The 27,264-nt window shown below is 41.3% G+C and overlaps 1 protein-coding gene across 2 annotated transcripts in view; it reads left to right on the plus strand.

The window, feature by feature from the left end:
• The first annotated feature begins 2,207 nt into the window (after window positions 1-2,207).
• The window catches only part of BAALC (BAALC, MAP3K1 and KLF4 binding), a 31,877-nt gene continuing 6,820 nt past the window's right edge, over window positions 2,208-27,264 (plus strand). Inside the window, exons 1-3 of one of the 2 annotated variants that reach the window (XM_027883408.1) lie at window positions 2,208-2,416; window positions 20,212-20,381; window positions 25,477-25,596. In XM_027883408.1, coding sequence (XP_027739209.1) covers window positions 2,254-2,416; window positions 20,212-20,381; window positions 25,477-25,581 — 438 coding nt within the window. In that variant the 5' untranslated portion in view covers window positions 2,208-2,253 and the 3' untranslated portion in view covers window positions 25,582-25,596. Of the gene's footprint in view, window positions 2,417-20,211; window positions 20,382-25,476; window positions 26,118-27,264 lie in introns of those variants that run through there. The other variant, XM_027883407.1, reaches the window with a different exon arrangement.

Here is a 27,264-nt window from a genome sequence, read left to right on the forward strand (position 1 = left end):
ACTCAAAATCACAATTACACCAGCAGCTTAAACACAAAAGTAGTAAAAGTTACATTATTGTTTTTCTGCAGTGATTTTCTCCATGTTCCACCAAAAGCAGAAATTTGAAAGGTGATGCGAAGCACTAGTGCAAAGCAGACACCTCTGTAGGCTCAAGGAAAATGAACATGGTTCAATATAGTGCTTTAAGACCCCACCTTAAATTTATGGTCTAATTCCTCTCTAGTGGTGGTGGTAATAATAGGAAAGAAAGAGAAGCCTTATGTTCTCTTGCCAGTGGCTTTCCAGGGGTTTGAAAACTGTGCTAGGAAAAATAAGGGTCAGAAGATGAAGCACATCTAGAACTGAAATCAAACTGATGTAAAAATACACATGCCAGCAGACCCTGTCAGAGCCCCTCCAAATTTTAAGTCCAAATGAAACAAAATAAAAAGGCTCCCCCAAGGTTCTGTTCCAGCATGTACTTTGTCTAGTGCTCTCAGCCTAGAAAGCTGTTTCACATAATTACAGCGTGAGACACTATCTGTGTTGCTGAGGTCTTATTTGGAGACTCAGGCATGTCTGGCAGTTTTTTCTGGTCCATGCCCTATGCCCACCCAGGGCACACACAACTCCTGGGAAGCGGGATGTGTGTTAGACCTCTTCATTGGCTTCAAACACCACTATTTTCCATTGCTCTGGGGACTATCTGGTGGTGGAGAAGTCTGATTGAAATATAATCTCTGTTGAAACCCTCTTTTTATAAAAATAACGTCTTTTTAGTCACAAAAACATTACCACAGTGATGTAAAAGTAGCTGCTCCCTCACAGACCACTGCCCCTCTGATCCTGGGACCTTGGCAGCACAAGTACGGGGGCAATAACTGTCAGCAGCACCCCCATGGGTGAGGGATCTCATCACATCTCAGCTGGAAAGTGAGGTTATTGTGAGTCAGTGTTTGCCTGTGAAGCTGTTTAGAAACACCTCAACAGTCATCTGCTTCGGGAAGCATAATAGGGGATTCAGCTACTCAGACAGCAGTTTTCAACCTGTATCACTTCAGAACCAGAACACAGGAGAGAGCAGCTGGGATGCAGAGCTAAGGCCTATGGGATCCTCTTAAAAATCTTGTACCAACCTTTAGAAACGAGATCTTTTAGCTCCAGAGAGCTTTGTGTTCCTACTTTCAGCTCCAATAACACAGGACAGCCTGAGTTTCTCCAGATTTCAATGGATATATCTTTTTTAGCCAAGTGCCACACTGTGTAACAGTATGAAGTGCACAACGTAACCTCTATATTGCTCTGTAGTTTGTCTTAGGGGACAGTCATTCCTACTGCTCTACTGCAGTATGATTCCAGGAGAGACACATCCATCTGGGCTAAAGTCTCCTTCTCACAACAAGATCCCACAGTGCCTCGAGTTCATGGAGCCGGCTCCAGCCCTGACAGGGACCTTGACAAGCAGCTGTTGCAATACTAACTGCAGCCACCATCAGTGACTCAAAAATCTCTGTGTCTGTTTTAGATCACCCTGAGCATAAACCTAAATTATAGTATTATCTCATATTCTCTGTTGCCTCCCAAAAGAGTATCCAAGAGTAAAGAACGGAAGTGTTTCTCGAGTTGAGCACTCAGTATCGCACCTTTACACAGCAGCAAACCAACTGACGCCAAAGGTGGGCGCAAGGCTCTCCCGGCTAAATCAGGGAAGGGCAGATGGTTTAGGGAAACGAGCACAAGACCCGGTCAGGGTACATGCGCTTGCTGCTAAGCGCAGGCCGGGAGGGCTGCTGTGCCTTGCTAGCTATGGCACGCTGGCATGTGCGAGTAAATCCTGCCCGTACAGATCCATAACCCGGGGAGGAGGGAGCGCTGCCAGCCCGCGGCGTGTCTGCCCCCGGCCGCGGGCAGCCGGAGGAACCTGGCGGGGCAGAGCCAGCGCTGCGGTAGATGCAGCAATCCCCGCTCCTAGGGCACACCCGGGGATGGGGAGACATCGGGGCCGGGGCGGGAGGCGGTGAGATGTGAGAGCGGAGAGAAGCGGGAGGGGAAAGAACGGGGTAACGGGAGGAGAAGGGGAGGGGACAGCCAGGAGGGAGGGGGGACAGCGGAGATAATAAAGCCGGAGAGAAGGGGTAGAAAGGCGAGCGGAGCCGGGGAGAGCCTGACGAGCAGGGATGGGGCGGGGGGTGTGAGCGGGGCCGGCGGTGCCCGGCGGGGCGATGGTGCCCGGGCGGCGGCTGCGACTGAGCCCGTGAGCGGGGCCTCACCATGGGCTGCGGGGGCAGCCGGGCCGACGCCATCGAGCCCCGGTACTATGAGAGCTGGACGCGGGAGACCGAGTCCACCTGGCTGACCAACACGGACTCCGAGAGCCCGCAGCAGGAGGGCGGCGGCGCCGAGCCCGGGCGGGAGCCGAGCGGGCCGCGCCCCGGTGAGTGCGGGCGGTGCGGGGGGACCGCGGGACGGGGAGCGGCCGGGACACGCATCGTACAGACACCGCATCGTACAGACACCGCACACACAGGGGTGCGTGCACGGAGCCGTGTGTGTGCATCCCCTTCATCTGCTGCGAGGGGATCGTATTCCGCCCCCGCCGAGAAATGCAGGCGCCCAAGTCCGCGCTAAAGCCGCGGAGCGCTCGGAGCGCCTGCCCTGCGGAGCGGGCTCTGCGCCAACAGAGCTGCTCGGGGGCTGGAGACCCGCTCACGGCGGTGCTCGGCTACGAACGAAAGCATTGAACCCCGGCAACTGTGGGACAACGTCACTGGAAGGGAAGAGAACTTGGTCTTGGAGGGTCTTGCCGTGGAACACATGGCTTTTCCTTCTGCAAAACAAGTGATTTGGGAAATAGGTTTGAATTAAGGAAGAGGTAATGGTGCTCAGCCTTCTTCCACGCTACCTCTGATACCTTCCGATGTGCAGAAAACCGGCCAGAGGAATGGGCTGCACAGAAGCTGACCTGCAAGTTTGAATTTCCCAGTTCTTGTCAGTATGCTACATCCTTAGCTGTGCACCTGAGTTATTACAGTAGGGACAGGTACGGGAAAGGGAATGAAGAGCTCTGATCTAATGTAGAGTTTTAAATGTTTTAAGAATTATTATGTATTGCAGCAACGTCTAGAAATCTCAGCCTAGGTCCAGAAATTCCTCATGCTGCATATTGTACACAGCATGAAAATGGTCACTGCCCCAGATAGATTATAATTTCCATATAAAGTAGTAGATGCCTATAGGCAGCTTCAGAGAAAAAGAAGTAGCTTTACAGACATTTTTAGCAAGCAACAAAGCACCAAAAAGAAATTATCGAAGTGCAGGTGGGCGTCACAGACCAGCTGGAATAGGGAAGTCACGACTCTGCTGACCAGAATACGAGAGGGAGGGAGAAGTCACAAATGGTCTGTTTTACTCCTGAAGGCCAAAGAAAGGCTTTGTAGTAATCACATGTGAAATTATGAGAATTTGAAGGTGAATGAGTCTAAGAAATGCCGTATTAAAGAAGATTATATGAGGAATTTAAAGATATGCAAGGCAGTGCTGGCCAGTAAGTTCAAATGACAGATGTCAGTCTTGTCTCCAGCAGTGAAGGCTAAACAGAGGGAGTGTTACCTCTGTATTCACAGTTAGCATTATCTTAGCCATGTTTACTTTGAATTGGTGCCTAAACATCATCAACAGAAGCCAGATAGTTCAAGACTTGATATTGAATAGGAGTTAATAAAGAGGTAGACCAGTAAATATTCTTCCTAGAAACATGCAAGAATTGAATTTGTATTTAGAGATGAGAATACCAGCAATAAGGATAGGAGGACAGCACTCAAGTCCAATAGAGACTGATTAGGTAAGAGACACTTTACAAGAAAGAAGAGATTAGAGGGAAGGGAATGAGGAGAGGACAGACTAGTAGGAGCAAAGGAAGGACTTAAGTAAGGGCAAGATTTGCTCTTCAACACAGAACTTAAGGAACCTGAGGAACACACACTGCTCCCAATTAGTGCCTTGAAAGTCATAAAGTACTTCATGGAGAGCTGTAGTAGAGTAAGGTTTGAAATACGAAAGGAAAAGGAATAAGTAGAGGTACTCTAGCGAAATAGAAACAGCACGTTACGTGAATTCACAGATGAAAAGGGAGAGGAAGGAGAAATTGGAGGGGCAAATGAGGAGGTCAAGTATGAGTTTAAGACTTGAAAACATGCCTTTGTTGTGAGAACTGAAAACCACCTAAGTTTGAGAGACAAAAGGAAAGAGTAAGGGAGGGAACATGAGCAGGATGGGGGTGATGGGGAGATGGGACATGACATTGATGTAACTCAAGGTAGGAAGACCCTGTAACTGGGACACAGAAACGGAAGCAACCAGGGAAGGGGGCACCAGCCAAAGGAGGATGGGGAAAAGAGGACGAAGTTGTTGTCATTTTTCACTTCGAATAATTTGGTGAAATCCTGTGAAGAGAGAGAAGTAAAGCTAAAATGAAGGAAGTATTTTGGGAAAAAGACAAAAGCAGTAAGAGGTGGCTGTGATTGTCAACATATTTCTTTTAAATGGAAAAGACAACAGACACTGGACATCAAAATGTAAAGAGGAGTAAATCACTCAGGGAGGAAAGAACGTAGTGTATGCAGGATTAGTGTATGCTTTCTCAGAATATTTGTTAAATTCCCTATTTGATTTTTTACATCCATTTTAATAAAGTTTATTGTAATCTCTATTTTTTACAGGAACATTTTTTAAGACAATGTTAGTTGTTATAATATAGCTGAAGTAAGATAAACAGTCTTAGGTTCACAAGAAGTAACTTAGATCACTAGAAGTCACTAACAGCTTCGAATAGAGATGGTTGCAACTTGTTGCAGAACGCTTGTGAGATTTCAGTAATGGTGAACAGGATAAAATGATAAAGATGAAGAGGGATAGAAAAGTACTAAATAACTTCATGAAGCACTGCAGGTGGCAAAATTGAAAGATATCTTGTAGAAGATAAGTGTACATGCTGTTCATAGGGCAAGTGGCTTCCGTAGGGGGGAAAAAGGAAAGAGTGACAATGAGCCCCTACAATAGAGCCATTTCTTGTAAGAACATCCACTGCTATGAGAGCAGAGAACTTTTCACAGGATTCAGCTATTGCGTAGGCTATAGCTGGGAAAAATAATAGACTGCATTTCTGCTTGGTAACCGTTCCTTGATCCTTGCAACTCTTAGCACAAATTGCCTTCTCTTTAGAGGGTCTGATTCAGATAAGTGGAAGTGTTAGCACAAGTAATGACTTTCTGGAGAAGTAAGAATCTGCGGGTACAGGCGAGTCCCCAGGTCGGTCACCATGGGTTACAAGCAAACCACAGGGAAATGAGCGGTTTAACAAAAAACACACAAAAACTTTCAAGTATTTTGGAACACGTTTGCACAGCCTGCTGTGTTACATTGGGATAACTCGCTGATATATATATATTTACATATATGTGCATATGTGTAGCCTAGTAATTTAGGATGCACAATTTTTTTCCAGAAACTAGTACTATAAAAGTGCTTTATAAACCCACTCAAAATCAACTACGAACAATCTTTTTTTTTTTTTTTAAAGAAGGGTTTAAGTCATCATATTTCTATTTCTCTCCATTTTCACTGGCTAAGTTAGCTACTGTATTCAATTATTTTTTCTTTATTATACTTGAAAGTGCTCAGAGTGGATAAAGCAATATTGCTTTGTGGTCAGAGAGACCTTACAATCAGGATTTATTTCATGGGCTGCAAAAGCCTTAGGACAGGATCTCTCCTTACTGTTTTCCCCCAGCAACCAGTACAGTAAGACCGCAGTCTTGGCTGGGGATTATTACTGAAATGCAAATAAAAGCAATTAATTTTTAAATGATGTAGCAACCAAGTGAAAAATAGTTCTCTTGTATCAGAACTGAAAAGCCGCATAAAGCTCAGGGCTCATTCAGTTTCTCAACTAGTAAAACATTTGTTGAATTTTTATCATTATGTGACTCACAGAATCAGCTAAAAGAATATGTTTTTTATTCTTTCTACTTTTCACGGTTTCTATAGAAAAGTCTTTTTTTTTCCTGAAGCATATTAAAGAAAAACATTATCCACATTTCACAGAGACTCACTTCAGGCACTCAGGAGAAAAACTTGCTCATGGCATCAGCAAACATAACTGCAGTCAGTGGACTGTGAGGAATGAAATCTGTCTGGTGAAGATATTTGCAAAATACCTATGGGAGAAGAATTGAGTCCTTTGTATAATAAATAGAGAAAACCAGAGGAATACAGGAAAAATTTTATCACTGTCTAGCAATCTGTCTGGCTAACAGTTTATCTTGTATAATTGCCCTTAATATTCTTGTGTGTTTATGAATAATTCTTGCTCTGTTCTCTGGGGCTACATGACTGGCTCATGCTGCTGCTCCACTGTTTTCTGATCGCTGACAACTCTGGGAAGTTTTATGGATCAGGCCCATATTTGTAGCCAGGCTGTGGTCAAGGCTCAGTACACAGAATAGGGTGTTTGGGAGGTAACCTTTCGTAGAGAAGTTTTGGAAAATCGGTTTCCCATCCTTTGCAGCAGAGGACCGGGAGCAGCGGCAGCCGAGGGCCGGGCTGTGCGGGCACCAGTTGCCATGACAACAGAGGCTGGTGCTGGCTTGGACCGCTCTGCCGTCATCCGCTCCTTCCTTTGCCGTGTATGTGTGAAGTTAAGTGCTTAACATAGGTGAATAAGCATCAGTTTGTAAATGAAAAACTTGGTGCAACAGAGGGCTTTTCGTGAATCGGACTGTAGAGAAGTTTTTAATAAAGAGTCTATTTTAGGTAAGAGGGATCAGTGTGTTATATGGGTATATCAGGATCTCTTTGTGCTTTTATGCACTTTTATTAATGGGTTGGGTCAAAATCTGATATGCTTAATAAATAACTAAAGCAGTGACTCTGATGTGATATTTTCAGGACATGATTTTATTACTGTTCGGAATTACAGTAAAAGTGAATAAATGCAGCCTCTTCCTGGACTGCAGACATATTACAGTAATTCCCTATTCCATATTAGTCCAGACATTGGATATAATAATACACTGAATTTGCATGGTGAGGTTTTGTAGCAGGCTGCAGGGTACCGGGTTGGCTTCTGTGAGAAGCTGCTGGAAGCTTCCCCCATGTCTAATGGAGCCCGTGCCAACCGGCTCCAAGTCAGACTCACCACTGGCCAAGGCTGAGCTCCTCAGCAACAGTGGTAGCACCCCTGGGATAACATATTTAAGAAGTCATGGGGGCAGAACCTGCAGAAGAGCAGCTGGAGAGAGGAGTGAGAGCACATGAGAGAAACAACTCTGCAGACAGCAAGGTCAGTGGAGAAGAAGGGGTTGGAGATGTTCCAGGAACTGGAGCAGAGATTCCTCAGCAGCTCATGGTGAAGACCATGGAAAGGCAGCTGTTGCCCTGCAGCCCATGGAGGTCCACAGTAGAGCAGAGATCTGCTGGCAGCCCCTGAAGGATCCCACGCTAGAGCAGGTGGATGCCAAAAGGAGGCTGTTACTCCACGGCTGGAGCAGGCTCCTGGTAGGACCTGCAGACCCATGAGGAGAGGAGCCCAAACTGGATCATGTTTGCTGGCAGGACTTGTGATCCCATGGGGGAACCATGCTGGAGCACTTTGTGAAGGACTGTAGCCCATGGGAAGGACTCATGTTGGAGATGTTCACGGAGAACTGTGTCCTGTGGGAGGAGCCCCATGCTGGAGCGGAGAAAAAGTGAAAGGAGTCCTTCTCCTGAGGAGGAAGGGTTGGAATAGACAACGTGATAAACTGACCACAGCCCCCATTCCCCATCCCCCAGCACCACTGGTGGGAGGAGGTGGAGAAACAGGGAGTAAAGCTGAGCCCAGGACGAAGGGAGGGATGGGAAAAAAGTATTTTAAGGTTTCAGAGTTTACATCTTCTCATTATCCTACTCTGATTTTGATGGGCAGTAAATTCAATTAATTTCCTCAAGTAGATTCTGTTTTGTCCATGACAGTAATTGCTGAGTGATCTCTCCCTGTCCTTATGTCAACCCATGAGCCTTTCATTATGTTTTCTCTCCCCTGCCCATCTGAGGAGTAAGGAAAAAAAGCTTTTCATCTAATTTTTACCATGTAGCTTTCAGAAAGCAGTCTTCTTTCTGAAAATGTCTCCCCTACTTTGTACATCAACTTCTTGTGCTTTAACATTTATGAGGATCAGGTTTTTTAAACACAGAAGGTACTTCTTGAGTGGTCCTTGAGTGGGTTTGTGTAGGTGCTTCCATTTGTACAACAAGAGAAAGATGAGTGGGTTCAAAGCCCTCTGGATTTCTTGAAAGCACGATTTGGTAGGATTATTGAAAGGGTTTCTCTCTGAGAGGTACCGAGTTTTGTGTCATTCCTCACTGCACCTCTGGAGGAGCACAAAAACTGCAAACCTTGCTGTCAGTACCGGAAGCACAAAGTCAGTACCAAACATGGAGATAAGACACTGGAAAAGCCCAGATCCCCTGGTCCTTCAGAGGAGTTAAACATCCCCATATGCTTTAGGGACTTCTAGTTAAACTTCTCACAGCATGTCTGCAAGAGATGGGTGGGAAGTGCTGCAGGACAAAGGGAATTAACATTGGTGCACCACCCAGCTGTATGCCTCTCCTAGAAATGGAAAAAAACCCAATTTTTTCCATTAAAAAATAACAATTCTGCGTCAGTCTATGGATCAGGAAAATATAAAGAGCCCTGGATAGAATTAAATGGGTAATCTCTGCAATAAATGATTGCTGTCAACGCACTGACCTGAAAACACTCAACATTGACACTTCCCATTCAACATATGCTTGGGGTTTGCTCAGCATAGAGCCCAGGCAAGGATAACAGTACTGGCCTAAACCAGTATTTGTTGCACCACAAAATAGAGTTGATATTATCAGAAAAAATTGACTCGTATGATAGATAAAAATTGGACTGTATGATAAGTATAATCTTCTGTAATGACCATATTTTTCAGCCTAAACCTAGCTGTTAATTCTTCAAATCCATGCATTTTATTCTTTGCTGTCACTTGATAGTACAATATTGGCTTAACTTCACTTTTCAGTTGAAAAATGTCACTGATACTTATTTGCCCCATTATTATATACTAAGCAATCTCCCTCACCACCTCTAAAAGTACTTCAAATTAATTTGTTTTTAATAAATATCAATTCTTGCATAAAAAGCTTGCATCCATAGCAATCAGAGTTTTAATAAAAGTGTCAAAGATAATTGAGAGAGGGGAAATTTTCTTCTATCATGAACAATAGCTTGCTATTTTGTGAGATGTATCAGACTCGATTGCTGGAACAACTTTGATCTTGTTTAATGGTAGGTGGTTATTGTCATTCAGGTACTGCATGAATCCCCCTGACAGGTTCTGGTGCCTCAGGTGGGAGCAGCTGCCTCAGACTCCTGTGACAGGAGGGGAAGGCAGGAGCTTGGCAGGGCCCTTCAGTTGCCTCTTCTTTCCCCAACAGCCTCTTTATTGCACTTTCTGATTCAAGAATTGTCTCAAAACACTGCAAAGGCTGTAACCCACCCCCCCCACCTCCACCAAGAAACAAACTTTTCCACACAGCCTCTTACTCTTTGCTTCATGCCCATTTAGTTAATGGCCAGAAGTCTTGCTAAACCCCCCTACGATCTAAACCAGACCTAGTAGGATTGATTACCCACACTTTACTCTGTTATAATAATTTACCCACTGATAAAATAAATTCACTAAAAACATGTTGTGCATGAACACTTGAATTACATGAAAGGCTTTCCCAGCTGTCAGAAAGCAGAAAGGTTGTTGAGCATCAATAGAGATGATTTGCGAGAGATATGACTTGGAACCATCTCTCCAAATTATTTTCCTGTGGAAAAAACTCTTCTTGCAGCATTGAAATCTTGGAACCAGAGGGCTGTCAGTAACTATGGGAAGAACTTGCAGCAGGAGTAGGGACAGTGAGAGAGGGAGAGTGTCTGAAAGGATTTAGGCAGGAAACCTGAGTGGTTGCTTTTGCCAATGACAGATCTTGCCTGATCTCAGATGCTCGTAAGTAAATTCCTCTGCAAAATTATTGTTCTTTTGGAAAATGCTCTCTCCCCATGACCATCCCTGCCCCTTTATATGCTGACATTTAAAAATTCATTTTCTTTTCCTTAGGAATGAATTTACACTTTCCAGCCAGTTCTAATCCTGTATTTTCCAGTTTAAGAATGTAGAATACACAAAAAATACATAAAATTTGAATTAGCTTTAAGCAAAGTCTCCTGCCAATCTCAAAGCAAAGGTTCAATGTATTGCATACAGGAAACACAGTTCAGAGTGCAGTTTACCTCATTACCCATTGATTAAAATTTTATGAATTCCCACACTAAGCATAAATTGCAGTAATCCAGCACTGAAGTGATAGAAATCTCTCTTGTCTTTACCTGTAGTCAGTTATAGAACTATATTTCTTCATAGAAACAAAAATTATATTGCCACTTTTTTCCTCAGGTGTTCCAGCAGTTTAAAACAGAAATAAATTGATTGCAGTTAAAAGAAATTTGGGAATGAAAGTTAGGTTTTACCTTATATCAAAATACAGTAATGATTAAGGCTCAGAAATGTAATCTTCGAAGCCCTGCGTTTATCTTCAAGGTTTTTCTTTGAGATGCACAAAGTAGCTCTGTTTTCGGGAGTACGCAGATCAGATTTCGAAGGCTGTGTGGTGAATGTGTACAGTTTTCAGCAGTGGTCTCAGGTGAAACAAGTGGCTTGGTCCTTTGCTCTACACAAATCAATAGCGCAGTTTTATTTTCTGATGATTGTACACATAATTGCTTCCCCAGACTGTCACACTGCCCTTTCTGATTAGGAAAAATATGGGTTAAAAGTAAAACAAACAAGTAGATGAAGGAGTAGTGTTTTCCCAGTTAGCATGGGCAACTGTAGCTGTGAGGCAGGATTTTACATTTTAAGGTTTCTCTCGAATCCACTGAACCCCTCTGCATTGCTATTCGCTCAACTAAGCCTAAAATTTTAAGCAGACAATGAAAAAGAAGTAATGTTGAGCCTTTCATTCCACTTGGAAGAGCATGGATTAGGGCTAGGCTTTTTGTGTGGATGCTAGAGATGCTAGAGAAAAATGATCAGCCTATTCTTTACTGGCTGACTGAAATATTTTGATTATTTTTTTTTTTTAACCAGTCTCCTAACAATGTATCTGGTTGTGTTTCTCTCTCTGTACATTTCATCTGGATATTGTCCTCATGTTGCAGTTGTCATTCTTGTAAACTGCTAGTATTTCCTAGGTGGGCCATCAGAATTGTTTCAAGCACTTGCAGTACTAAAAGAATGAATTTGTGCCACTTGCACAATGCTGGTGCTTACACTGTCTGTGGAAAAGATGGAAAAAATGTCACAGATATATCTAGAAGACTGGCTGATGACATTAGGTTTTAATGTAGAAACTGCCCTCATTTTAGGATGACTTTTTCACATGCAGACAGACACCCTAAGCCAAAGCACTTCATGGTTGTAGTCATTATGTGAGCCAGTTAAGGCAGCAGTATCCTTTTGTACATTCACAGACCGTAAGGCTCGGAATATCAGCTGTCTATACAGCCCATTGGTGTTTCCTCTGTCAATTCCCATAGGGAGTCTATTTTTGGGACATTCAGACTGAATTTGCAGCTTTCCAGTGGCTGAAATTTTGCCTAAGCTTTTGTAAATTAGGCCACAGTTAATCACTATTTGCTAAAATAAATGTACAATGTATTACCTGGAACCTTTGGCTTCAATCTCCAGCAGTTGAACTTTGTGAGCAAAACTGAAGAGTCCTTTCAGCTCAAATTTCATGTACATTTAAATGCTTTTCGTAAGGATTTCTGTTTAGTCTGCCTAAATATTTTTGCTGCTTCTCAGTGTGATTAATTGAAAAGATGCCATCAGCTCATCTTAAAATTCCATGCGGGATTAGCTAGGTAAGAAGAATGATAGTAATGCTTTCCATGTCTATGTTGGAAATCAGTTTGAAACATAATGAATGATGTTTTATTACAACACATCAAAGAAGAATGAAAGATCATGTAAAGGAGAGGGAAAGGTCACGTGAACACCCACAGCTCTAAGCCACTGTTCAGAACCTGTCTATAAACTGGGGTAAGGATGATTGAGAGGGACCAGCAGCCTACTGCTTGTTTTCCATCTCACGCAGTGCTCTCCTCTGAGGGGTACTTCTGTCCTGGCTTTTTAAGGAGAGGGTCAGACAGGAACTGAGCCAAAAGCCTGCATCTTTGGAAAACAGGTTGATTTGCCATAATTTGGACACCCATGATATAAGGTACTGTGTGTGGAGGGTATAATTTTTAAGGTGTATTTTTCATAGGCAGCACTGAAACATAGACTGTATATTTGCATGTGGAGAAGCAGATCCCTGCACTGTCTATCCTTTGAAAATGCAGTACTATGAAAAGCACTTCAGAGGTTTGCTATTTGTGTGTTAGTTTTTCACTGTGGAGGAATGAGTGATCTGCTTCTGGCACATCATATGGCACTGGTTAGTTGCTTAATCCATTCTGCCTCATTATTTTCCCAGGAAAAAATGTACTCACCCTTCGATGCCTTTCAAAATGTTGCTGATCCTTATTCCACAATATAGTGAAAATTCAGTTCTTCCACCTTGTTCCAATTATAAAAACTTGTATCTTCATACATCAAACTCTCGTCTACCTGCCATTAAGTCCTTACCTAGCACCACGATTACACTTCTCTTAAGTTAACCTTTCCTATCTTCCCTTCATGGTCAGACCAATTCCCTTTTATTCAGCTTCTGGAGTCTACTTGTCATGTAGAATCCTTTGTCTTGACCTTTGAAATGATCACATATTGTTAAAGAATGTTGCAGCACGCTTTCCCTATTTGGAATAAATATAAATTTTATATTAACCTTTGTTTCACAGACACGGTTGCAACATTTTTAGATTTGCTTTAGATTTGCTTTAGATTTGCTTACCATGATTCTGCATCACAATTTGAAATCAAAACATACAATATGCAAAGATTTAGCATCTGCCTGTACCTGGAAAATCAGGCCATGCATGGGATATCATGGTTTGCAGCCTGATAGGCTGTTTGTGCTTTAGGGTGAGCTGACTTCAAACAAGCATCCCCTGGAAGTAGGGAGGAAGGCACAGAGCTCCCTGCTGCCTCCCCACACCTGTGGTGTGCCTGGGCACAGCTCAGCCCTGCCTGGCTGGAGGCAGCTCTGGAACCACCTCCAGAATTCGCAGAAGGCATAAATACATTTGTAGCATTTTGCTTCAGTGTCTAAAATTCGAATCATGTTAGAGTTCAGATAAATCATTCTGGATTCTCTGAACATCTGGGCAGCAAATTTATTGCATTATTGTATTTGCTGATCCAAAACATTGTTTCTGATAGCATCTTGCTGCTGCAGCATGTTATCCCTCTGCAGATTTTCTGGATCCTTCATCCTGTCTTATAAAGTCACTCTCTGCTATGCCTGAAAGTTTCTAAATTCTGTCTTGTTAGGGAAAAGAGCTACTGCAGGTTTCCTGAGTGTCTGGCCTCCTCCCTGAGGTTACTGTTTTGGAGGAAATTACTTAAACCTGACTTTTGTGACAGCCTCCACTCCATTCATTTTTTATCAGATCCATGCTGAGTGTTGTTTCTGAAGCAGGAGCACAAACCAACCCTCAGGCCTGTAGATGCATGGCTTTCCCAAAAATATATGGCACACTAGGAAAACAGGCAGAGGGAACAGGTATTTCAGTGCTCTTTGAATTTACTGACAGTCTATAGCATTAAAAGCAGGAAACTAGGTGATGATCACAAACACATATTTCCTCTGGAAGCAACTGCATGTGGTGATAACACTGATCATCTGTCTTCACTGTGAGTTTTCTCAGAGTCCATCTTCACAGTGCATCATCTAATTAGGCAGGCATTTTCTAAACCAGCATCTTATGCATTATGCATGAGTTAACAGTCACGATAAATAAAAAGGGTGTTGCTGAACCAGAAAATTGAACCTTACTGGTTTGTGTTTGCAGTTGATTCCAAAGATAAAAATTTAGCATACTAATCAACAGCTACCCACTTTAAACAAATGTGTGCTTGTTATTCCATAACAGAACACATGACAGCACAGGGTCACACACAGGACTGAGTCAGATCTAGAGCATATTTGGGTGGGAATTCATGTCCAGTTTTGGTCATTACCTGTTGCTTTAAACTCAAGTGAGAGAATACCATAGCAAACAAACATGGAATAATTTTTTTCCACAAAGATCTGATTTTTTTGGCTAAGGTTAACTTTGCCTCCTTACTACGAGGTTTCATACCCCTCCCAAACTTCTTGACAGCATTAACTATTGCAGCTTTGCTGATTTTGTTTGTCATAGGTCATCTTGTGTCTTATTGAGATGTACTCTTTTGATGATGTCTGTGCAAGAGATCCAGGCAGAACTACCTTTATCTGTGGTTTGAGAAGTTTCCTGTGATCCTGATAATAAAGGGCTTCAAAATTGCCCCCTTTAGTTCTCTTTTGTCCCTGTCCCTCTGGACCAGCTGTCAATCCATATCACTACTTTGTTTTTTGGACCAGTTTTACTTCCCTAAATGGAATTAATTGTGTAATTTCCCCCCTCTTCACATCACCTTTATTTTCATGCTAAAATCAGGCTAGAAAGAGTTAAGAGTAAAAATTTCTTCTCCTCTTTATGAGATACTGCCATTAAGAATACTTTGAATTCTTAGGTGTAACCAGGCTGTATGAACCAGAGCAGCAAGTATGCAATGTTTATCCTTGGTTTTGTGATCACTGGTGTTTTCCTTGTAATACAGGAAATCAGAAGAAATAAAAAATACAGATCTAATGTCTTAAATTTGCATTCCATATTTTATATTCTTTTTTTACTTCTCTGTGATGAACATCCTATTTACTAAAATGATTCTTTTAGAAGCTTTTTTGCTCCCTCCCTATGTAAATGTGTGTGGGTTTTTTAGAGCTACATGATTTAAGCATTTTGAATGGACATAATCTTGCAAGTCTGTGAGCAATTTTTCAGACTGCAATTTTAAGTATGTATCTCCTCAACTACAAAACAGGGATGCTGTCTGGCAGTTTATAAAAATTCATTAGAAATTTAAAAATTATTGGGATTGTAGACAAAAGAACACATGCTAGAACATGCTGAGAGGTCTCACAGAACATGCTTGGAGACAGGAATTGGTGACTTGCTCCTGGAGAAGTGAGGTGCAGCCTGGCAGGAGGGCAAGTGAGGCGGAGAGGGAGATGTTGAGAGAGAAGTTATGCTGCAGTCATCAGAGAAAAATTAGCATTATGGACAGAATCCTCTGAATCCATTGGTGAATTTGCATCAGATTTCCAAGCGACATTAAAGAACTGAAAGATGCCTTTGCACAATACAGAACAGTTTACATACTACAATTCTGTTATGGGCAGAACTTCTTTTAAAAATGGCCAAGTCCTACCTGGCATTAATACATGAATTAATAGTGTCAAATAAAAAGAATCATTATGATTATATCTATGAATAATTAAGAAAGACAATTTTAGAGACTTAAAAGAAGCATCGATGTGTTCAAGCCTTCCTACCAAAAACTAATTTTGGTATTTGCTTGGACACACTGAATCTTTCATTACATTTCCAGCAGAGAGAGTAAGAGGGTAATCTCAAAAGACTGGAAAAACTTGGTGGTCCACTGGCAGCCTGAATATTCAGTATTAGGATAAACTATTAATTATGAGTAGCAGCAGTTCTCAGAGAGTTAATTTTATTTATAGTGTTTATATGAGCTATATAAAAATCTCAGTGCCTTTGTTTTTATGTTAGTAGTGACAATTGACATGTTCTGTTCTCTTTATCCTCTTCTAGGAGTTTATCTTACCTTTAATATGCCTGTTGCCACATAGAATACATATTTTGGACAAAATCATCCCAACTTTCCGATCTTCAAACTTATATTGAGATGCCTCTGATTTTAGGTGGCTTTATGTTCATTACATTTTGACATCATAGTAAAACTGTTCTTATATGTCCTTCTTGTGAACTGTGAAACAGCTAAAATATAGCCAGATATCCAAGGGATGGATTTTTAGTTTTGGTTTGTCAAATAAAATGACTGGAGTTGATTCTTGTACATATCCAGATTTTCCCAGATTTTCATGTTTTGGGAAGCTTGGAAAAAAGACAGTACTTTAATGTCATTGTTTTAGTGGGGTAAAAAAAAACCCAAACCCAAACTTGGGCAAATATGGTTTTTCAAATCTATTCAAATTGTGCATGTGAAAATACACAGAACAATAGACTATTTGAACTGCCATCATTTGGTGTAAATCATCAGACGTTTTAGTGAAAGACATTTTAGTAAGAAGCTCCTTTGTATCAGTCAGTTTTATCACATCCTGGTCTGGATCGTCAGCTCTGGGACACTTTTTTGCTGTAACACAGTGGGAAGCTTTGGTGAACCCAGGCTAAATGGACTAAACAAATACCTGTCCCCTGACGTAGGTGTAGCTGGAAGCAACGTGAATACGCCTCTGAAGATTTAAACAGCTCAGCGAGGCAGCTCAGTGAGAAGAACAAGTGTGGCTGGATGAGTGGGGGTCTGGTTTGTTTTGTTTTGTTGGAGAGCACACCAACCTAAGCTGCTTTCAGCTGCTTGTTTCGATTCCTGTGCCACCTCCCGAGTTGTGCCAGTCTGACTGCTTGCGTCACTGGGAGAAGAATAACTAGGGATTGATTTCAGTTTAAAATAACCCTTTTTTCCCCTGATGCTTCTGAAAAGAAGTTTGTCAAACTGCAGCCTAAAGGATTTTATTGGCCTGATAAGAAAGGCAGGACTTGGCGTGCCTGTGCAGCCCAGCAAGCCAGCAAGGAGGAAGGTGGCAGCGAGCGTTGCCGTGGGAGGACAAGTTCCTTTAAGCACATTTTGTACTGGAAAGATAGACTTGGATTTGTAAGCAGTGAGGCTGCTGCAGGGGTATTCTCCCTGCAATCACTGAGAGACGACTCGTGCACGTTTGTCTTAAACCTGATTACGTGCAATGAAATACCTGCCTCTTGTCATCCATTCCTCTCCATAGAGGGAACAGTTCCCCAAACACTGATTAGCCATTCCTGAGGGAAGGTTCCCTGTCACATTGGTGGGTATTTAATAATCACCCAGAAAGCCTTGTTTTGGGAATGGAGCCATAAGAATATACTAGCCTTGCCAGTTCATTTGGAAATAAAATACTTTTATTTGACAGAGCATTGAGATGGGATCTGCTGTTTTCCCTGGTCTCAAGAGGCCCACAGACTTTTGGCAGGGGGATGTCATGGCAGAGGAGATGACAATAAGAACATTACTGAACCTGTTCATTTAAATCTCTACGGTGATTTAATAACACTGATGTAAACTGAAGTTCTACAGTGAAAGACCAAAGAGTTCACTGAACCCCTGCTGAGACGATGGCATAAACATCTCAACAGTTTGCTTGTTTTAGATGACACTGAGTCAAGACCCTTAGTATTGTCATCCTACTGGCTTGTAAATTCCAGATAGTACAAAAGAAGAGAGTTAACTCTTCCATTTTTGTGTACTGTGGCAAATCCTAAATAACAATGCAAAAGTATTTGTTATTTTAAGAACAACCATGTTTTCCTAATCCTTTCTTAACATCATCTCTGTTTTGCAATCAACCTTTTGTGTTATGTATCTAGTCTGTAACACAGGTGTTGCTTTATGAATTGCCAACAAACCTTGTGCTCTTAACTCCACTGCTCATGCATTCTCACTGTAATTTCTGCTCAGTGCTCATACATAAAGAGCAAGTCACTGAAATCTTTAAACTCTTGCCCACTCTCTAAAGCATCTATTTGCCAATGAGAAAAAAAAATTAAAATAATTTCTTAACTTCAGAATAGCAAACCTATTTCAGGATAGAATAAAAAAGCTTTTTGTCTAGTATTGGTGACCAGTAGGTCATCCATATAAAAAAATATAAAAATATAGTAGTGATAGTGGAAGGATCAGATACTGATATCTGGTTTATTTCTGACAAGTAGTGCAAAAAAAGTCTCACCCCTGCAATGCAGAATGCAGCAAGGATGCTCAGGCTGCAAACTAACAGAGACAAAAAATGAACCAGATATACTATTTTCAGGATTAAGATTTTCTATCAGCCTCCAGGAATGGATTCATGAAAGAAAAATTGTTCTGTGTGAGACCAAAAGATGCAACACAGTCTGATAAATGAACAATTGTGCTTAATAACAAAATGGCTCTTCAGCTGCCAGCTGTTTCACCAGACAATTTAGTCAGAGGCCAGATGGCCTAAGAGACACACAGTGAAAAGTAAATTCATAGGATGACTCCACATAAGGAAAAACTCGTAATTCATATATGTTTGAAATGTCAAAGATTCAATTAATGGAATTAGTATGTAATGCCTAGTTCAGTTTGCCTGTTGGAAGCTGTGCTCAGGCTTGTTCTCACAGCTCTGCAAGGGGGAGCAGTGGACTCCTGGCTTAGAGCTCTGACTCACTCGTGGCTAATTGCCTTTCCACCTCCCTCCCTGATAACTGGTTTTGCCCACAATACCAGTCTGTGTCACTTACTGCTCTGCACCAGGTCATTTTTTTTGCCTTTCATTTGGCACTGTGGAGTGATAGGAAGAGAGAAGACCTAAAACACAAGTACTTGTTGACTTTTGGGAGGTGTAGGAGAGGTAAGGTTTACTCTTGTCTCATGGAAGTTGCATCTAAACTTAGATGGGAGAACGATATTAGATTTTATATCTAGCAGAAAAGTTTCCAAAGCCTGATGTATTTTTAAAAATAAACTATAATGCAGTATTTTCAAATTTCAGGTCAATTTTTTTTTCTATCAAAAACTGGATGACTTACCACCACTGCAAGTTAAATTGTTTTTGGAAAACTCTAACTCCATCTTCTGACTGCTCAGGGAAATGCAGTGACTAGTTCGTAGTAGACTTCTTAGCTCACAGAATGGCTTGGATCGGAAGGGATCTTAAAGATGATTTAATTCACAAAATAAATATTTTCAATATCAAGGCTTTGAATATTTGGTTGAAGCTTTATTGCTTTTAGTCATTGCCTTTGCTAGCTGCTACTGATGTTGATTTCTACTGACAATGCAGCTTTTCTTGCAGATTTCTGAGAAGGAATTCTGGACTTTGCTTCCCTTTCAATACCCTCAACACTGTGTTTGAATTCCCTCCCGATTTGTGGAAAAAGGTTTTGATGACACAACGTCACTTCAAATAGCAATGATTTTTCATTGGTTTTCCACATAATTTTTTCTCACTTAGTGTCTGTGACCTCTTAATTCTTTCAGGTTTGATACCTGCATTGCCAGTTAGTAAATTTGTGTGTTTTTTTTCTCTTTTAACACAAAGCTCTTTATAAATGAGCTTTGATAAAAACTAAATTGAGAGCTACAGTCATGCATCCCCCTTGCTCTTTGTGTTTGTATTTTAAACCCAGCGTTGCAACCAGAAGTTTAATGCTCTGCACTCATCATAAATGACAACTCATTTTTGTTAATGCAATAAAATGAGAAAATTAATTTATGCTGTCCAATACCATGTTGTACAATGCATGGATATCCACATAGCTAGAGCAAAAAGCGAATCAGTAATTTATTTGATTGCCAATAGCCAAACCAGTAAGAAATTTATTTTTTCTGAATTTCTTTTCTCAACTTCTGATGAAAAAAATGTTCAAGGCCATGAACAGAGCAACTTTCCCACACATTTTAGTCTCATTTTTCATGCTCACATCTAATCCCTTCATTTCCCAGAACTGAGACAGATTTAAGGGGAGCTTCTCCAGGTCCTAAGTTAAAATCTCAGTCATGCAAGGAGCCGTGTGTGTGGAGAAGCCAATGGAGATCTGCAGATGACAAACATCCACTGATGTGCTGCACTCATTGATCGTTTTTCCATGTTTTCTGAGCCAGTGTTTCACAGAGCAGTGGACCAATGGGAAAAGGGCAAATAATGTCACATGTGAGGATAAGGGTGACACGAGGAGGTGGATTGCTCTCACTGTAGGACTGCACCACACCTGGCATCGCTTACAGTATCACAAACGTGGAAAAATAAAGGGAAAGCCAGAGTCAGTTGCAAATTGCTCCTTGGTATTATTTGCCCAATTTCACGTGTCCCTTCTAGGTCTTCTGGAGGATGGGAAATTGGCTCAGACTGGTGTAACCACAGCAGCAGCCCCAGCTGGAACGCTGAGCACTGACAAGAGGAACAACTGCAGTTCTCAGTGTGCCAACCCCATGGTCCACAGCACGGGAGCCACGACACAGAGGCAGAATGGCTTCAGAACCACAGAGGTAAGAGTATGATCATGTCCCCTGATCCTCAGCACCAGCTGCAACCAGGTCTAACTCACTTTTGTGTCAATCTTCCTCGCTGCAGTGAAACTGTACAAGAGATAAGAGAAAATGGTGCTGGGCTGCACCACAGCCACAGAATGGTTGAGCCAAACACCTCTGACAGCGCCTGAATGGCCACAGGATTGATGTTTTTTCAATCAGAGTAACACACACATTGTTACAGTAAAAAAAGCCCCCATGCTCATTCCTTTCCTACTCAGTCCAGCTGTGGCATGTATTGTGCAAACTGTTTAGATTAATTATCTGAAAGGGAACATGCTTTTCCTTAACTGCTGTTCTGCTTAAATTATGTGAGCTGCATAAACCCTGGTTCCCTCAAAGCTGGACATGAAGCCTGAAAAAGTCAATGGGAGTCTTTTCAATAACTTCAGTAGGTTTTATGTTATAACTTTATGTTGTACACACTGTAGAAGAGTCATTCAGTGTAACAATAATGTAGGAACACCCAAGAATTTGGGACTATACCAAAGACTAACCTTCTCCTGTTGCACCTGCCTACATGCCTGCCTCTCACAGGTTTCCACTTGCTCTGTTTGTGTAGCAGCTGCTGAGCTGCTGCAGATTGAACAAATCCAGAAACTCTGCTTGGTTTGCTGCTTCCCTGGTCTCTCATATGAGAAAGTATTAGGTAAAAATTTAGGAAAGGGAGACCTCCTTGCTTTGTGGGTCATCTGCAGATGTAGCAGATATAGTCCTTTACGTGGTCCTTGGCGCTTCTCAGGTGGAATCTCAACTTCTACTTCATGAAGCGGTTGCTGCACTGCTGTTGCTGCTTCCCTTGCTTTTTCAGGGGAGTCTTCTCCTAATGAAATATCACATAATTTCACATCTGGGGGGAGGGAGACTGTCTGTAAAATTTTGGAAATCATGGAATGTGCAGGCATGGGTGAATGCTTATACTCCTGTGGGAGTCTGTTCAAGGTACATTGCACTCCCTTCCAGGTGAGCACAAATTTTGCTTTGAGGTGTTCCCAGAGAGGAATCATAAATAACTTGTCTTTTACATCTAGGGTTGCCATCCATGCACAGGGAGCTCCCTGCATTTGAGTTACCAGTTCTGCTAAATCTGGCACAGTGGTAGCTAAAGGTGTGATATTGGCTTTCCATCTTCTGCAGACAAGAGTGAGCTGCCACTGACCCTTTCTCTTTTTCACTGTTCCCCTGGGGATACAAATGCTGTCATTATCTGTACAGTGCTGGGTGGATTGGCAGCCACATAAGCACCATTTCTACCTTTTCTTCCAATTTTTGCTTTATCTCCTTTTCTTCCTGTAAGCATTTCTGCAGCTGCTCAATTTCCAAAGATAGTAACAATTCAGTTGCTTTCCCGCCTCCTATTTCCTCTCTCAGACCTTATTTCTCTCTACTAAGGCTCTTCTACCTAATTTCTCCAATAATTGTCTTTCCCTGTGCTCTGCTGAAGCAAGTAGAATCCTAAAATGATCATTCTCATTTATAAGCTTGTTTCTTTGAGTTCCCAATCTTTCTTTTATTTCCCTCTCAAAGCCCAGTGATGACTTTAATACTTCATTTTCTGATTTTGAACCAGCGTATTCTATGTAGGAAATTTTTGGGAAAGAAGGGACTCTTTGATTTCCTTTTGTGTGATAAGTGAGTCCCCAATACTGCACAAATAATTCCTTTGTCTTTCTAGAATTTTTGGGCCCATTCCTTGTCTGCCTGGGAAGGAGTACATTTATACTTCTGTAACTGTTAATCCATGGCAGTCCTGCTGACTACACCAATTTTTCTGTCACATAAAAATTTAGGAAAGTGAGACCCCTTTTGCTTTCTGCATTGTCTGCAGATGTAGTGGGCTTGGGGGCAGTCAGGCCTTCACTTTCTTAATCAGTATTATCTGTCTGTCCAAGCCCCCATGAGACCCTCACAGATAATTTTTTAGAGTAACCATTTTGGCACTGTAAGTCTGGTAAGGGACCAGAGGCACAGTGTGGTCACAATTGCAACCTCAGATGCACAAATGGCATAAGCTCCACTGTAAGTCTGGGTGAATTCAAGAAGACTACAGATTCACAAACTGTGCAGTTTATTGATTTGGTTGTGACAGAATAAGGTCCACAAATTGTGGTGGCTAAATGCACTCATATCAGAAAGTACCTGCAATAGTATCACCATGGAATAAAGCTTACCTGACAGGTGTCCCTGAGGGGGGCTAGAGGGATAGCCTGTTAACTATTCCAGGATACAAAGGTAGAGTCTCCTAAGTCATACTTGTATTTCTTTCTTAAAGGCTGGTGAAAAAAAAAAAGAGTTTCAGTTTATGTAACCTCATGATTAGATGGAGTTTGAGCGACTTTAATCATACATGTAAAGCATGTACATCATTACCATATGCAGGGAATGAAAAGTAATATGCATTTCGAAGTTCATGATGCATAATTCAGCTTTTTGGTCACCATTTGGGACATTCCTTTGGTTTAGTTCTCATTAGCTGCATTGTTTTAAACTGAGCGTGACTCCAACACCTCTACACCATCCTTTGTTTCGTGCCTCTCTCAGGCGTGAAACAACCTCCCTCTCCTTCTCCTCAGGCATGCACGCAGTTTGTTTCTGGTGAATTACTGGCACTCCTCCTCACTGAGCTTTGTCTCTTGACGTTTTTCCACAGAAAGTGCTTCAACACAGCATATGATGGAACCATTAGACCCTCCCCATATGAGGTGGTCCCACGTCAGGAGTCACACCACTGAGAGAGGCAAATTGAAACCCAAAGGGTCTGAGCAAATGAAAAAGAAATTTAGATTGAAATTCACCTTGTATTTGCCAACACACAACACAACAGTACACATATTTTTATTTTATACCTTCATTGTATTATCCTTTGTATCGCTGTACTACAAAGATATTCCCTGGTGACATGGATACTGCACCTCCAGATGTGTAGGGACACATTCCGCAGCAGCATGATATCTAGAGCCATGGGTTTGCTGCAAATGAGAAACACAAATGGCTGTCATAGCCACTAGCCCACAGAGAAAAATTAATTGGTGAGGTTGCATATGGTTGAACAGAACTACATAATTATTAATTCAATTTGAAAAAGGCTTGGCTACAATTGAGAATTACAGAGTGTACCCTGCATACTGCTGGAGAAAATGGCTTGCCTAATTTTGTAAGTGATTGGAAAATAACTTCTGCATTGGACTTAGTAGGAAGTATGGGCAAATTCCCACAACATATTAACAATGAGAGTGTTGACTGTGGGACTGTTCAGTGAAGTGTGGGTTCCTGCCCTGAGGCCCTATGACTTTGAAGATTCCCTCCCACATTTTTTAGCTGAGGTACATTCAATAACATACACCTGCACTGTTGCAGCTCAGTGTAAAGAAAATTCGTGATGATAAATAAGGCATTTACATTATCTACACATCTAATGCAGGTGCATAAGAAAGGAAGGTAAATTGTCTAAACTTCTTGTACTCAAAATAGAAGTATATATTCCTTCAGAAAAAGTGTAGTATCTGATTTAGGCTCCAGCTCTGGTTTGGCTCCATGAATCTCTGTTTCTCCACTGAAGGAAGCCTAAGATGAGCAAGTTTCCAATTGGAACACCTAAAGTTTAGGTGCCTAGAGATGAGAATGTGACTATCCCCCCCAATTCAAAATGTGCCCATTTCATTTATCTGAATATTCACACTGACTACAGTTTTTCTTTTATCTCTACATGCTCTACAATCCAGTGCAATGCAGCACACGGTGCTCTCAGAGACTTGGGTTGTGCCATCGGCCTGTGGGCAAGTAGGGGATAAAAAAGAACCTCTCTGTTTCTTTCTCCTGCATCAAGCTCTAAAGCAGCCTCCTGCCTTACCCCTCGGTTATGTGACAATTTGTGTCACAATTTGTGTGTCGAAAGGGAAGGAGTTTGACACAGGCTGCATCTGGTAAACTTTGTATCCTCTCACGACAATAATGTCAGAACAACTTGAAAGTAAGAGATGATGATGACAATGATGATGATGATGAGAGGAATCTTTATGCCACTGAAGGCAATCTAATGGTCAGGCACACCAAAAGCAAGGGTTTTATCCAGATTATGTCCCTGACTGACAATTGCCTGCTTTGATTTTCATTATATGTGTAGTCTTTGGAGAGTCCTTGCATAAACAGTAGCATTGAGGCAGTAGACACCAAAAGAGCAGGTGCATTCAGGCTGCAGTAATGTGAAGTAATACACAACAGCAAATAAGCTCCAAGTGTTGCTCTGCAAATATATATGTACCTTCAACTCATGTCAGTGAAAGTTTATCAGACATTATTTGTTCTTGCCATGTAAATAATGCCTAATTTCTCTGGCATTCCTTACACTGACAAATAGTTTCATGGACTACTGGAAATGCAATAATCAGTCAGTCCCATCTAATTCACCCCTGTGTCTCTGTCAGCCCAGCTGTGAGTGCAATTTGCTAGATCTATCCAGTTTACTGTGCATATAATGTGTTGCTCATGGCAACAAGCAGATAGACCAGGAGATGGAGAAGAATAGATTTAAATTAGGGATGCACTTGCATGCCTCAAATAGATTGACTTTTTGAATATTAGACATTATCTGATGAAGCTCTGAAAGGTATATATATTGTGCTTGGGTCTTATATGCAGGCAGAAGTAAATGATATTTTAAAACTGTATTTTCACTCAAGAAACATAAAATCAGTTATAGAAAATTCTGTCTCAGGCTGGTGATGCACAGCTCCCAGTGACATCAAAAGGAACATCTAATTTTCACTTCTGGACTGGAATTGGATTTATTTGCTCTGCTTTTAGAGTACACACATGCAGGGATCATCATTATAGTCAAGAGGCTTAATCCAAAGTCTACTGATGTCCACAGCCTGTACAGCAATTATAAAACTTGTGTCCATGCTGAATGAGAAAGTTGCTCTGCGTCACAGTTCCATGAGAAGGATGCTGGAGGCATTCTGTTTATGAAGTAGAACTGTTTTCATATAGGAGGTAATTGTCAATGACTCTGCTGTCAGTGTGGAATTCACTGTACTGTTTAAATCTCTCACAGAGTAAATGGGACACACAGAAAATGTCCACAAAAGAAGTCGCCATTAATGTTACAAAAAGCATCAGACAAAGTGACAGAAGGAAAACAAAGAATTGTGCCAATTAACAAAGAAAATTGCAGGTAAGGACAGACTTCACAATGCTTTGCTGCACTTTATATGTCATCAGTCGCTGAAGACATGAAGATCTCCAGACGTTCCAGGTTGAATACAGCAGCTGCTGCTGAGTGCCTTCAGAAGCAGGTCTTGTGGAAACCAGCTGCCAGACACTGTAGGATCTTCAGATGTCATTTGTCTGAAGCAGTGGCACTACACAGACATACACCAAAATTCATGCCATTTGTTTTTCACTAACTTCTGTGTTATCCCTTGGGTACGTCCTGTTCTGCATTGCTATTATGATCAGGCTGGATAATAAGAGGTACAACTCATCACAATTAAAACCAAGATATGAATAAATGAATCTGCATTTTTAGTCATAGAGATTTTTGAGTGTGCACATTCAAACCCATGGAGTTCTTTTAAAGCACTCACTTTCAAAAAGCTCAAATCCAGACTTCTCAGAAAGTGGCACATAGGTGACTTCCACTAAATCTCTTTTCAACTATATATATTAGTTATATATAGTTAAGTCATACAGTAACCTTATTATATATTAAACTTTCAATTACCTAGTTTTAATTTATTGTCTGTATTTACATAATATTGATCTTAAAACAATAATTTTTGTGTTGACCAGCCTTACTTGAAGTTCTTAGTCTTAGCTGGCAAGTAGAGCTATGGCTATTTAGTTTTTATAGATGGCCCTTGAATTATGTTTGGCCCAGATGGACTTAGAAAAAAGTTGTCCTTAACATTACATGAAAATAACCATAATTCTTAAAGAAATATTGTAATGTCAGCTCAAAAAATTAACTTTATTTTATAAGATATAATTAATTTGCTGTTCAGAAGTTATTTAATTGCATTGTAAGCATCCTGTATCACAGTGCTCCATGATTAACACAAATATACATCTAAAAGGAATATGAACATTCTGGCCAGGAATTAATTCAACATATTACTTCTCAATATAGAAATAATAATATATATTCTCAGTGAGTTTACATGTTAATAAGACAAAAGAGGTAAATTTGCCTCCCCCACAGACATATATATATATATATATATGTGAGTATCCTTAGAGGGCCATTTATAAGAACTATTTAAAAGTTGTTCATGACAAACATATGACATGGGGAAGAAAATCCATGTATGAATGGTAAAAAGTCCTTTTCATGAGCAAACAGGTATAAACAGAATTCTGGGACTGAACCCTAATTTACTGCATATTAGGATCATTTTAATGGCTCGCTGTTAAGTGTGTACTTATTACTTTCTGTTTAGTACAAGTCTATGTAACTGGAATTGCTTATTAATTATGCCAACAAAAAGGCAAACTGAAATCCAGAGTAAGTGCAAGACTTTTGGAGACCATAGCATATTTTTAAAGGATTAGGTAGAAGGTAGAGATAGTGCAGTATAAACCTGCATGACACAAGAAAACTACAGAAAGTGAATAATGATGCTGATGCATTAAAGGGTAAGAGGGATTTTGAAGGAACACAAGAGGGAAGGTTCATTGTGTAAGAAGCTCTTCCAGAGACTGTTGCCTTGGGTGGATGCCACATTACAGTGAGTAGATGCAAGAACAAAGGAGTCCTAGCAGGGAGGTTATTTACTAGCTAAGAAAGGATTTTGTGATGATGGGCTGACCAGATGTGTCAGATGGCTTGGGTCACACAACAAAG

The sequence above is a fragment of the Empidonax traillii genome, unplaced genomic scaffold (assembly GCF_003031625.1).
Source record: "Empidonax traillii isolate 1590-97213 ecotype Southwest subspecies unplaced genomic scaffold, ASM303162v1 scaffold126:size1624879, whole genome shotgun sequence".
Taxonomy (NCBI): Eukaryota; Metazoa; Chordata; class Aves; order Passeriformes; family Tyrannidae; genus Empidonax; species Empidonax traillii.